General features: G+C 36.9%; 1 protein-coding gene across 1 annotated transcript in view; it reads right to left on the reverse strand.

The window, feature by feature from the left end:
• Positions 1–2,322: 2,322 nt before the first annotated feature.
• Positions 2,323–13,026, reverse strand: part of LOC132825165 (dynein axonemal assembly factor 5-like) — a 122,670-nt gene continuing 111,966 nt past the window's right edge. Inside the window, exons 11-13 of the mRNA XM_060840189.1 lie at positions 9,671–9,827; positions 9,094–9,285; positions 2,323–3,211 (exon numbers count right to left, since the gene is read on the reverse strand). Of these exons, the coding sequence (XP_060696172.1) occupies positions 3,072–3,211; positions 9,094–9,285; positions 9,671–9,827 (489 nt within the window). The 3' untranslated portion in view covers positions 2,323–3,071. The remainder of the gene's footprint in view (positions 3,212–9,093; positions 9,286–9,670; positions 9,828–13,026) is intronic.

Below are 13,026 nucleotides of genomic sequence, written 5' to 3' on the forward strand. Positions count from 1 at the left end.
ACTGCATTTTTTGCGTGCAACACAAGTGGGTTTCAGCAGCAGAAAGAGGGGTAGGGACACAGACATGTGACTTTGAGTATTGCTTTGAAATAGTTGTGAAATAATTTTGTTTTCTTTCAATTCTGCTTCCCCTTCAGATTTACACAGATTATTTTCACCATTTCTCAATACAGCACAAAACTAACTCCATCTGTGTGCAAGTTACAGACTGTTCTCGATTCGGAATATAAAACATTTGAAAAGCAATATGCAGGTCAAAAGAAGAAATGACTATTTAGCCCATTTAGTTAACATAGAACAGAATTATCATCCACTACATTGATGGAAACAGACAGTGGATTCACATTGGCATTCAACTCTGTTGAAGTAATTCTGTTGGCCTTGCTTCAAGTATGGAACAATCTTTTGAGATCAAAATCCAGGTGAGAGAGCAGAATATAAAACCAAGCTTGTGTAGAGATGCAGAATAACGTCTTTGCTGTTATCTTGTATGTCCTGCCTAGTCAATCAATGAAAATAATCAGAGAAACATTGTTCCTTGGATGTTTTGGTGAACAATAAGGCAAGTCATATCATCTGTTGTGATGTTGCGAAGAACAGTTTGGAGTTCTTCCCAAATTTATAAAGCTTAACTACGTGGGAGCGATTGGATGTGTCTAGTCCAACCACAACTATGATTTTTGTCCCTTTGGATGAGTGGCTGAGGGAAGATCAAGACCTGTTTTCTGACTGATTCCTGGCACAGCCAGATGCCTGAGGCTTGAGAATATCTGAAATATTGCAATTTCCATTCTTTTATGCAACCATTTGTAGAATTTGAAGGAAACATCAAATCATAGGTGAAGGAGAGTGAGTCATGGTGGGGAAAGCACCAAAATCACCAGAGACCGTCAACAAACAGCACTCCTACCTTCAAAGTAAAATTTGTGAACAAGCCTTTTAACACAAGTGTCAGAGAACTTTTTTTTAAAAATCATGTATTAATTGAAGGAAATATTTACACTCTACAACCCATCGTTTAATACTGGTTGCAAGAAGTGACTTGGGTACCCTGATAGAATGCAGAAGTACCTAATACTCATGGTAGGACAGGAAAAGAAGGAAATAACAGTTCAGTGAATGGTGCAGTATACAGGGTCCTTGGGTTCCAGCTGGAAATTTTCAAGAATGGAGCTTTCTTTTGATTTTCTCAAATTATTGTATTTTGTTCTGATTTGTGTGGGCTATGTCAAATGAGTAAGGAAACTCACACCAAATGAGTGAGGAATACTTACTGCCCTAATTCTCTTATTTGGCATTATCCACAGTTTGAAAGCAGGTGCATGTTACTAACAGAATTCTTTCTGTTAACAACCTCGGCTTTTGTGCCAAGAGGTTTTTTTCCAAAGCAAATACAAATATAAAAAGGTACTCAAGCTCATATTTACAAGATAACACATGGCTTGGAAAGGGTGGACGCTAGGAAATTGTTTCCATTAGGCCAGGAGACGAGGACCCATGGACACAGTCTTAGAATTAGAGGGGGTAAATTCAGAGCGGAAATGCAGAGACATTTCTTCAGCCAGAGTGGTAGGCCTGTGGAATTCATTGCCGCAAAGTGCAGTGGAGGCCGGGATGTTAAAAGTCATTAAGGCAGAAATTGACAAATTCTTGACGTCACAAGAAATTAAGGGCTACGGGGAGAATGTTGGTAAGTGGAGTTGAAATGCCCATCAACGACGATTGAATGGCGGAGTGGACTTGATGGGCCGAATGGCCGTACTTCCACTCCTATGTCATATGGTCTTATATGCATGTGAGCAGCTTAGAACGACAATTGGTGTAGCAAATTTTATACGAAGTGAATAATTTCTTTGATGCTCATTTTTGCTCCATGTGCTGTCATTCCGCAACAGAATTTCTCCCAACCAACTATTAATTCAACAGAAAATGTATTGCACAAAATACAAAAGTTATTTTAGTTTTATTGAAAAGGTACTCAAAAATCTCAACCCTTAGTTGAAATCTTCAATCAATTTTTTGTGTATTCTAAAGATACTGAAATATCTGTTAATGTAAATTATAAAATTCAATGTAAAAATGTAAATCTGACTTAATATTAACACTGCAAACTGTTATGATATAGCAGTAAACATAAATACATTCAAGCCAAAAGCCATGTATTACAAAGATCACAAAATGAGGAAAATTATAATTCAGGAACAGCAAATACCATATTTGCTGATTGATCTTCATTGCGGAATAAAATAATCAGAAATCAAAAATCAAATTCCAGAAAATATGCCAAGAAAACTACAATTGTTTCAAAAATGTAGACACTAAAAATGGAGCAGCAGTCAAACAATCTCCAATAAACAAAATCAATAACAATAATCTCTAAAAAACAAAAATACTGAATAAAAACGAATACATTTACTCTGCATTTAAGCAAACCCTCATCCCTCCAAAAAAAGGCAACACATTTAGAAACAGGGAAATGAGAGAAATTGCCAGGTATTATAAATAAAATAGTCAAGGGTTAGAAGTATATAGCAGCCCAGTTAAGGGAGAAAAGATGCATTTGGAAACATGGTCAAAACAGCTCTCGTATCTTCATAAAATGTCAACTGGCTTGCTGTGTATTTTAGAATGCAACATTCTTGGCTCCAAAACAGCACCAACAGTACGTTCCTGTGCTTCACACGTTCTTTTAAACAAACGGAAAACAAAGTTTGAAAATTATTATGTGATTTCAAATTGCTCAGAGATTAGGACTGCATTTGTAATAGCCATCAGCAATTTGACAGATGATGTTCTGCAGATATCCCTGAACCTTCTTTCTGAAAAGTCTGAGAACTTTAGCAAGATGAAAGATTACAACCCAATGTTTCTCAGCTAACTTCTGATAGTTGTCAATGCCATTCTATCATCAGTTTTTTTGATACTAAAATATCCACTATTAAATATCATGTTCAACTTTAAGTTTTTTCCCCTTTCATCCATACCCTATAAATATCATGTGCATATTTTTTCCACTATGATTCAACATGGCATCTGTATTACATCTCCAACTGAAGAGTCAGGTTCCAGGCTTAGCTGGCGTCTCCACTGACTGCCTGAATATGTTGTAGCAGCTGTTCACAGTAATAAGGGCTGCGATGTTTGTGCTTCACTGCCTCGATCTCTTGTGTCAGTAATGATGGAGAAAGAAAACTTCCTACTTTTAGGACATCTGTGGAGAAGAAATCAGCAGAACATCATTTTTAACATGAAAATATATCTTGTCAACATGAAACATATAACATGAAACATCTTGTCAAAGTCAATCCAGAAGTCATTAAGACTTGCATTTTGTCATTTACAAAATGACACTTGCATTTATATCATATATCTCATGATTCCCACAAGACATTCAAATTTGCTTTTTAGCCATTGAATTACTTTTGAAATGTAGACACTTGTGATGTGTCAGGAATACAGCTGCCAATTTGTACATAGAAAGCTCTTACAAACAGCAATGTAACAATGACCAGATAAGCTGTTTCAGTAATTTTGGTTCCTGGGTAAATATTGAATGGAACGGAAGAGACAATACCCTGCTCCTCTTCAGAAGAATGCCTACTGTGAACTATTTAGTAGGTCACATCAGGCACTACCATTTCTCAGTAGATTACACTGGGAGTCTTTTGAGATTAGAACCACTCTTCAGCTAAAGCTGTATTCAATTTGTGTATTTTAACCAAGTTAAACCAATACTGACCAGGAGAAGAACATCGGTAAATTAGTATGTAAACAACGTTTAAACAGACAATGTAATTAGTTATAAACCAACAAGATTCAAATCAGTTATAGCTGAACAATTTTCATTAATGACATTATAACTGTGCTGAACTAACATTTGGATGAACATCAGGAGATAATGTAATCCTATTTTGTAGAGTTGGCATTACAATGATGAAATCTTTTATTTAAAAGAAAGTTTTACATTTAGAGATTATTTCCAAAAAAAACAGCAATGCAAAATATGACAGAAAAACATCCAATTTGAATCTTGAATAATTAACTAGAATAAAGGTTAACTTTCCAAACTGGGCATCTCACATAAACGGGCAGTTGGGACCTTGGTTTAACATCTCATCTCAAAAAACAGCACATCAAACACTGCAGCAGCCCCTTAAGTACTGCACGAGCAAGTCAGCTTTCACGTTTCACACCCTGGAATGGGACTTGAACCCAGAACCTTGTGAGTTAGAGATGAGTGTTAATGACTAAGTCATGGCTGAGACTCTTCTATGGGAAAGTCTACAACAGCAGAAGTAGGCCATTCAGCCAGTCAAGTCTACTTTGTCATTCAATGAGATCACTGCTGATCTGATAATCCTCAACTCCACATTTTTTGTCTTTCCCCATAACCATTGGTCCTTTACTGATTAAAAATCTCTCAGCCTTCAGTTGGTAAAGAGTTCCATAGATTCACTATTTGGAAAATAAATCCTTCATCTATGTTAAATGGGTGACTCCATACTTTTCCCTCTCCGTAGATGCTGCCAGCCCAACTGAGCTTTTCCAGTACTTCCTGCTTTCATTTCAGATCTGGCAAAGAAACACCAGGTGACTTATGTCTTACATGGCTGTTGTTAACCAAGAGTGTATCAGGAATCTAACTGCAATTAGTGATGGGCAATTATCCTTAAAAAAGGGAAGGCCCTGGAGGATTGTGCTTCCTATAGGCCCAGGACTAGACTGGGTTGGGATATCCAGTCGGCATGGACGCTGGTCTTGCGAATGACATTCACATCCGAAGTCTGTGAACAGCCAATTTCTAACTGTGTTTGCATTATCACATATTCCACTAGATGGCACTGGAGATGCTTTCAAGATCACATGCACAATTCGAGTTCTCTGCAACTTGAAGTAAACATACAAAGAGCTCAGCCTTCCAGTATGCTCTAACCTACAACAGCCTCGTAGCCTATCTCTCACCAGAATATAACATACCATTTTGCTGCACCACTTTCTCATCAGACCACAGAAGTTTTCACTGAGTAAGGTCCTTTGAATCTGATCATTACTCCCCTTTTTTATTCCAAAAGCTCTCTTTGATCATTCTGATCCAATAATCAATTGTATTTTGCACAAGAGCTGTCCATATTAGGTCTTAACTAATTGATAGAAAACACAAGATGAATATTTGGATGATGATTTCTTGCTACAAAAATGTTAGTAATGTTGTGACTTGTGTGTGATTGTAACAAATAAATCATTAAAACATGAGCATGTGGAAGCAATTCTCTTTCCAACCAACATGTTTTAAGCCCTCTTGTGGCAGAGTGATACAGTCTGTACCCCGAGACGGGTTGATTAGAAACTAGGTCAATACAAAATGTTTTATTACCAATCAATTATCAAACTGGTATGAGAATCAGAACCTATTGAGGGCTAACCATTTGCTTCCAGTTTGAAAAGGGATGTTGAGATTGAAGGCAGCAAATAGGAAAGGCAAAAACTGTGGCCAATATTGCACTGCTTATACTCATATTGCTCGGTCTCAAACTGGAAGTATGGAAAACACACATTTATCAGTTAAAATGCATTAATAAGTTTATTTTATCTGAAAGCATGTTTTCTATAAACTACAGAGTTGCTTGAAAATAGATCCAAAGTCCATAAATCTTACGATCTTAGATGCTTTTCATGCTGGGTCACTTGGCAATGCTACAGAAGTTTTGATTTGTTCCAAGCAGCTAACCATAATAAAGACTGGTGTTAGCGTGTATCTGCTTTCACAAGTGTAATATAGGATAACACTTTGACTGCAGTGTTCCTGAAACATTGACCCAGTCACATTCAAATTCAATGGAAACCTTGCATGAACATGCCCAGAGTTGTCTGCAGCAAACCATCAAGAAAGAGACTATCCATTTCCCTGACAGTACTGCTACTCATTGCTGGCAAAAACTCAAAACAAGAGAACTGAAGAGCTGGCACACATTCAGGGGACGGAAGGAAAAAATAAATCAATGTCTTCTGTAGTTTCAAGTCAAATTAAAACTGAACTTGTTACTCAAAATGTTTTAAAGCTTACCCGACAATGTCAGAGACGAGTAACTCAAACAATTTCTTGAGCAAAGCGTTACGTCAAACATCTTAGTTTTAAATGGCAGGTTTATAATGAACAAATGAAGCAAAGTTCAGATGAAGTGATAGATGTAGTTGTCTGCTAGGTAGTCTCAGCCTTCTTATTATGCCACCCACGAGTTACACAATGCCATGTAGCTATCAGAAGACATTACACACATTTTGGGGACACACACATACACAGTAAAATGTGTATATTCACATTGTATTGAGTTATGTAAATGCTAAATATAAAAAATAAAGGAAGAAAGGAAACCCAGCTTACCACCAAAAACTGCAGTCAATACTGTTGCTGTTCACTTACTGCCACTTTGGCCAAAGCTACATTTTACAGTTTGCTTAAGTGAAACCTGGCAAACCCAACTTACAGCTAATCATGCTGCATGAAAAATATTTTTAAAAAACCCTTCATTCAAAACTTTTATATTTTTATTGGAACAAGTACTCATGTGCAGACATTTCAGCAAAGTGTAAATATCAATTGTGAAAGCAAAGAATTTATGAAAGGATTCTTCAATAGATCCACCAGTTTTCATTTTAAAGTTCCTTAACTGTGAACTAGTTCTCCACGAAGAAAAACACCATCAAGCACTATAAAATAATTCATGTTATTTTATTTATGCAAATGCACTCAATGAGCACATTGAACAAATCTATAATGAATGGATTTTTCACATAAGTGTCAACCATGCTGGGATGAATGCCCTTGCACAGCATCAGGACTGCCACCAGAATTTCAAATATTCTCGCATGGAGCAGAATGCAAGTTTCTGGAGGAGTTACGTTCTGTTTCTCAAGTCAATGATGGTTTTTCCACCACTTCACCAAGCTGACTGTTCTCATGTCCAATATTAAATTTGGTAGATTATTGATTAGGCGAGTCACCAATGTAGAAATTGTTTACTTCATCGAATGATGAGCATCTTCCAAAGGCTGCTGGAACTGCAACTGTCATTGAATTTCTTTCCTCATTCTAGGACACAGCAGCACTCTTTATTGCCAGACCAGTGGAAATCAATCAATCAATCAATCAAGGGCAGAAAAACAAATCTGGGCTAGCCCATAGCCCAGGACATGGGTCAAGGTAGATAAGCCATTCTGCAGGACATAGTTCTGGGTGACATCGTTTTCCCTTGGGACACGGGGAAAGGGTCAGCCTGCTCCACAGGACAATATTAGTCCTGATATTAAACAGTCACCATGCTATTAGCACATAGAGATCATCACTACCTCAAAATGAGGAAATACCTGGGGTTCACTCGATGCTTTCTCAAAAAGGATAACTCACACAGCTCCCACAATGAAGTTAATTGTCAAAGATTCATAGTTTTGTCTTTGGTACTGTGCATTACCCTCCCCTTTGTTTTGGGCTTTCATTGGTTGGAACAAAATAAGCACCAATGGTACTAACAAAATGTCTTAAAATAAATTCCATATGGGGGTTTCAATACTGAACAAGAGAAAATGTGAAACCAGACAAGCACTCTCTATGTGAAAAGAAACTCTGTTACCAAATACCTACTGAACCTTCACAGCTTGACAAGGGATTAAACTGCTGTCAAGAGAGCCAAATCCAATTACTTCCTGGGGGCAGGAAGTCACTCACAGTATGATGAAGAAGCAGATAAAATAGGCATGAAATGACGAGGGTGACAGTTCAGTACTTGACATGTCCATTCTCAAATGCAACACAAACTTAACTTATAAGCTCAAGCTTTTCTGCTTCAACATTATTTGATTCTATTTACTTGGAGAAATCTAATTTCAGCACTCAAGCAATGAGCACCAAAGAGCAGAGAGATTCAAATCAGATTCATTAGAACAGCTCAACTTATGTTGTAAACATGTATTACTAGCCAAAAAGCTGGGTTTTCTAAAACTGGGCTGGTCAACTTTGCTTATAATATTCTTTACTAACTTTTAAGTGTTAATCATTGGATACACTTAAAACCAGGAAAATATCCACACAAATGAAACTTAACACAATGCTGGTGTATCTTATTACAAACATTATAGTCATTAGAACCTGGAAAAAAAGGTCATCTAAGATTACGAAGGGATGCTATCAATTGGGCCAATGGGCTGATGAGTGGCAAATGGAGTTTAATTTTGATAAATGTAACATGTTGCAGTTTGGTAAAACAAACAAAGGCAGGACTGAAACAATTAAAAGGTAGGGCCCTGGGTGGTGTTGTAGAACAGAGACACCTCGGGGTTCAAGTACATAGCTCTTTACAGTTTGAAGTTTGTGTCACAGTGTGGCTAAGAAGACATTAAACATGTTTGCCTCCATTGCTCAGATCTTTGAGTATATGATTTGGGGTGTCATGCTGAGGTTGTAAAGGACTTTGGTGAGGCTTCTTCCAGAGTACTGACTGTGGTTCTGGGTGCCTACTATAGGAAGGATATTATTAAAATTGTAGATGGTTCAGAAAAGATGAACCAAGATGTTACTGGGATTGGTGAGTTTGAGTCACAAGGATAGGCTGGGGACTTGTTTCACTGGAGAGTAGGAGGGTGAGGGGTGACCTTACAGAGGTTTATTAAATCTGGAGGGACATAGAGAGGTAAATAGTTAGCGTCTTTTCCCTAGGGTGGCAGAATTCAAAACTAGGGGCACACTTTTAATGAGAGAAGAGAAAGATTTAAAAAGGATATGAGGGGCAACTTTTTTCATTTTACAGAGAGTGGTTCGTGTGTGGAATGAATTGCCAGAGGAAGTGGTGGATGTAGGTACAATTAGATTTAAAAGACATTTAGGTAAGATCATGAATAAGAAAGGTCTGGAGAGATATGGGAAAATACAGGCAAGTGGCACTAGTTCAGTTTGGGAACATGGTGGGCATGGACTAGTTGGACCGAAGGGACTATTTCCATGCCGTATGACTATGACAATTGATGGATCGAATATCAACTGATGCTCCAGTTTAAAGAAAAAGGAAATTAGAAAATCAAGGAAATGATCTGCACTCTTACCAAGAAGCTGTTTTTGGATAATACTCTCTGGATCATCGAGGTGAACCAAAAGTCCACGATAAATGAACTCAAGGTGGCTCTTGAACAGTAACTGATCATAATTATTCCCAGCGCACTGGAACCAAACACTTAAAGCTTTGGCAGCTGCTATACGCACTTCATCCAAACCATCATCCAGACGCTTTAGAAGTTCTTATTTAAAAAGACAGAAAATGCTCATTAGTGGTGCACACAATCTGCATTAATGATTAGAAACCAAACAAACTGAACATTTCTAAGACCTCCAGCAGTAATACTCTGGAATGTGATTCTAAGAGCAACTAAACTTTAGGCCCAAACAAACATTTCTTTGAATTCAGTACGATTCAGGAAGCATTCATATCTACAAAATTTCCAATTAACTTTTCTTTTGCCATTTGTAATGCTCATTGTCAAAGAGATTGCAAACATCAAACCTGTTGAAAAGGATTAACAAAATATCTGAAAATGCAAGCATTAATGAAAGTTACGGAAGAAAGTTACAGTGATACAACTACAGCATTTCAAAAGAAAATAACTATCCTGGTATATATATTACCTGGATACAATTTATTCAGCTTGTCATGATCCAACTGATTCCCGCAAACTTTTAAAACAGCACTGATAATTTGACAGGCCAGTAATCGAGTCATTTTTGAATCTTCATCCAATACAGCAATCACTTTTGGCATCAAGTCTTCATATACTGCAAGACCCTAACAAATAATTACAGGAAACATGTCTGACTTTTCACACAGTCATCAAAACTAAAGAGAAACAAAGTTACAAGACTGAAGGTATTATATAGCAGGCCCACATGAATTCAATATTGTGACATAGCAGAGTTATCTATAAAAGTAACCTCTTGCAAAACACAATTAAAGTTCAGTCTAGTTCGAAAATTTTAACTTTTCAAAGAGCAAAATACGATCATAAGTTAGTCATTGCTACCTTACTTGATCAGAAATATGTAACATGGAGTTGTAAACAGGGTTCAGCCTTTTCATTTAAAACTCTCAAACTGTGCACAGCTCTAAATGCCCTTCAGGGGAAAAGCAGATTCTGAAATCCGGTCTCACTGATCCCTTCTCCTCTATTGTATATGAGGTTATCCAGGTGTTGCACTGAGTTAAAAACTACAGAAGAATCACAAATGAGTTTAACATTAAGGTGAAATATTCAAATTTGAAGAGAAACGTATAAAGGAGAGCAGAGAAGGCTCCGAGGCGATTTCATGAAGGTTGTTCCAAATCATAAGCAGTCTTGATAGTTTCACCTTAATAACTCTGCTTACAGTAAGTGCGTCAGTGTCCAGTGGAAACAGATTTACACTCGTAAGCAATACAACCAGATGTGAAATAAGGAAAGTAAAATCATCCTGCAATTTGTTTTGACATACAACTCAGAGATGTGAAAGTAAAATTAACATTTAATTAATATTCTTTGACTAATATTTAACTAACATTCTTTTAGAAAGTTATGATCAAGAAGGAAAAACAAATGATGGACAATTAAAAATAACAGAGAAGTGGGACTAAAGGCACAGGCACAGGGCCAAATAGGGTTCTGATATATTCTATCATTTTGTGACTTTGAAATAGGTAAAAAGGAAGTACATTAATTACAATGCATCTAATCTCAGAGTGAGACTGAAATAGGAAGACAATGGACAATAAAGTACTCAAGATCGTGAATGATTAAATTTGGCAGTGGTACTGACATAGGTTCAAAGGTGCCAATGTCAACTTTTGGAGTTATTTCAGATACCTAACACACTGTGATCAATATGTAAAAGAAAGGTTTTCTCGGTAATATAGTGGAAGCTAAAAGCCTGTGATCAATTTAGGAAAGAGCAGCACATAATGAGGAAATCAATGATCTTCAAACTAGATATACTGCACTCGGACAAGTTGAATGGCTTTTCTCATCCATCAATATTTTGTACTGTGTTAACAACACACAATCCCCAAATACTTTAACATACTAACCAAGGGTTTGTTCTGCCTGGGAAACACTTAACACATAATCAAGTGAAAGAAAGCTATAATTTGCATTTGCCTGCAATGCTACAGTTATTATTTTATACATGATAACTGTGTTGTTAAACCAGTTGATGAACTGAAGAACAATTAATTGCTACTCTGTACTCTTGCACAACCACTATTAAGGTTGGTATATAGCATCTGTGCTCATCACTAAGATTTTCTGCTTCATTTTTGACTGTGTAGAACTGATAAGGAAATTACTTGGAGATACGAAAGAAATTAGCAGAAACACTAGAAACTCCTTCAGCTGATACATTTACATTCTTGAATAAAAGCAAAAACTCTTCAAGGATATATGTGAAGTAAAAATTCATCTGTGAAGTATATGTGGTGCACATTTGCATCAGGAGTTGAAACAGGAATCATATGGCTTCAGGTAATAAAAATGAAGTCTGAACTTAAGCCAGGAATTTGACCAAATTCTTGTGAAGTGGTTGCACAGTCTGATGTTGGCCCATTTTAAAATGCAACTTTGCAATGGGAATTTTCTTCTTATGCCAAATGGTTTGATCCATATTCAAAAACCATTACTGACATGCATATTAGAAAGCCCAGCTGCTTAAACTTCAAACTAGGAACACTGGCAGCAGGAAGATGCTGCTTCAGATGGACATTTATGGTCGAAATGTTTGATTAGGAATTTATACAGATTTTTGCCTCACAATCAGATTTTTCAGATATCACTGTATTCAAGTTCAGAAAGCCTATTTGCCTGATTCTTACCCTGGGAATTCTCATTTTATATTACCCAACAAAGTCCAGGACTTTCCCAGTGGGATGAATCTAAACCTGCCTTCAGTAGGCACAGATTACATGCAGGAATGAAAACTAAGTCCAGTACTGGAAATGAGATCTGGTACTATGGCATGCCCCTTGGCTGCTTCGTGAATGGAACATCTATGGGGACCCTTAAGGCAAAGCAAAGACAGGAAAATTAAGATTTTTTTTGTACAGTCACATTTATTTGCAACCTTTTGCAGATGATCCCTATCCCTCATGGACAGCTTACCAGAGCTGCATTCTTGAGGGAGAGTGACAATTCATGTCCATTTTACAGGCAGCCAGGGTGCTCTTCGAATGACTCAGAAAAGGAATTTACCACACACCTAATCTTGCACAGTGTGCAATGTATGCACAAGTTTTAATCGGAAGGGATTGAAACTAAAAGGAGATTGGAGCAGATGGAGAATAACGGAAAGGTCGTTGCCAAAATGTCCTCCAGTCAGAAATCAGTTACAAGAGATCTTCCTTTTGAGGAAACAGTATCTGAATTCACAATTGCGAATGAGAAAATAAATGCATACACAAAAGAACTACACTCTCTTCCCTTCACTGGTATATGAGAGAATATGCTTTAAATTTTCAAGTAATGCCTTAAAAACTGGCCTATATTAATGTTGTATTCATAGTTCTTCAGCTGCAAAAGTTAATAGGAAAAAGAAGAGAGATTCTTTTATTTACTATTTTTTATGCAAGTGTCAAATGTTTGGAGCAGCTGATTTATTTTGACATATTGAATTGCTAAATTATTCCACATAAGATGGTGTCTGAAGGGAACAAATAGAAAAATACAGGCATCAAAAACTGAAAAATGACAAGTTGTTCCAGAAGAGCAGAAGGGAAGAGAGCAAGAGAAACAGAAAACAGCAATATAAAAATAAAATGACAACAAGCACACACTGGTAATACTTAATGAGATAGTCATTAAAGAATGAAGGAATGTGGAGGAAGATTTGACATACAAGCTCCACTGGAATTATCTGCTCCAAAACAATTAAATATTTGAAATTAATGCAATATGAACATTCTGAAATGAATAGGTGGCCTGTCTACCATTTTCCTGACAGGATTAGTTAACAATAGTCTGGAT

Source organism: Hemiscyllium ocellatum, chromosome 20 (assembly GCF_020745735.1).
Source record: "Hemiscyllium ocellatum isolate sHemOce1 chromosome 20, sHemOce1.pat.X.cur, whole genome shotgun sequence".
Lineage (NCBI taxonomy): Eukaryota > Metazoa > Chordata > Chondrichthyes > Orectolobiformes > Hemiscylliidae > Hemiscyllium > Hemiscyllium ocellatum.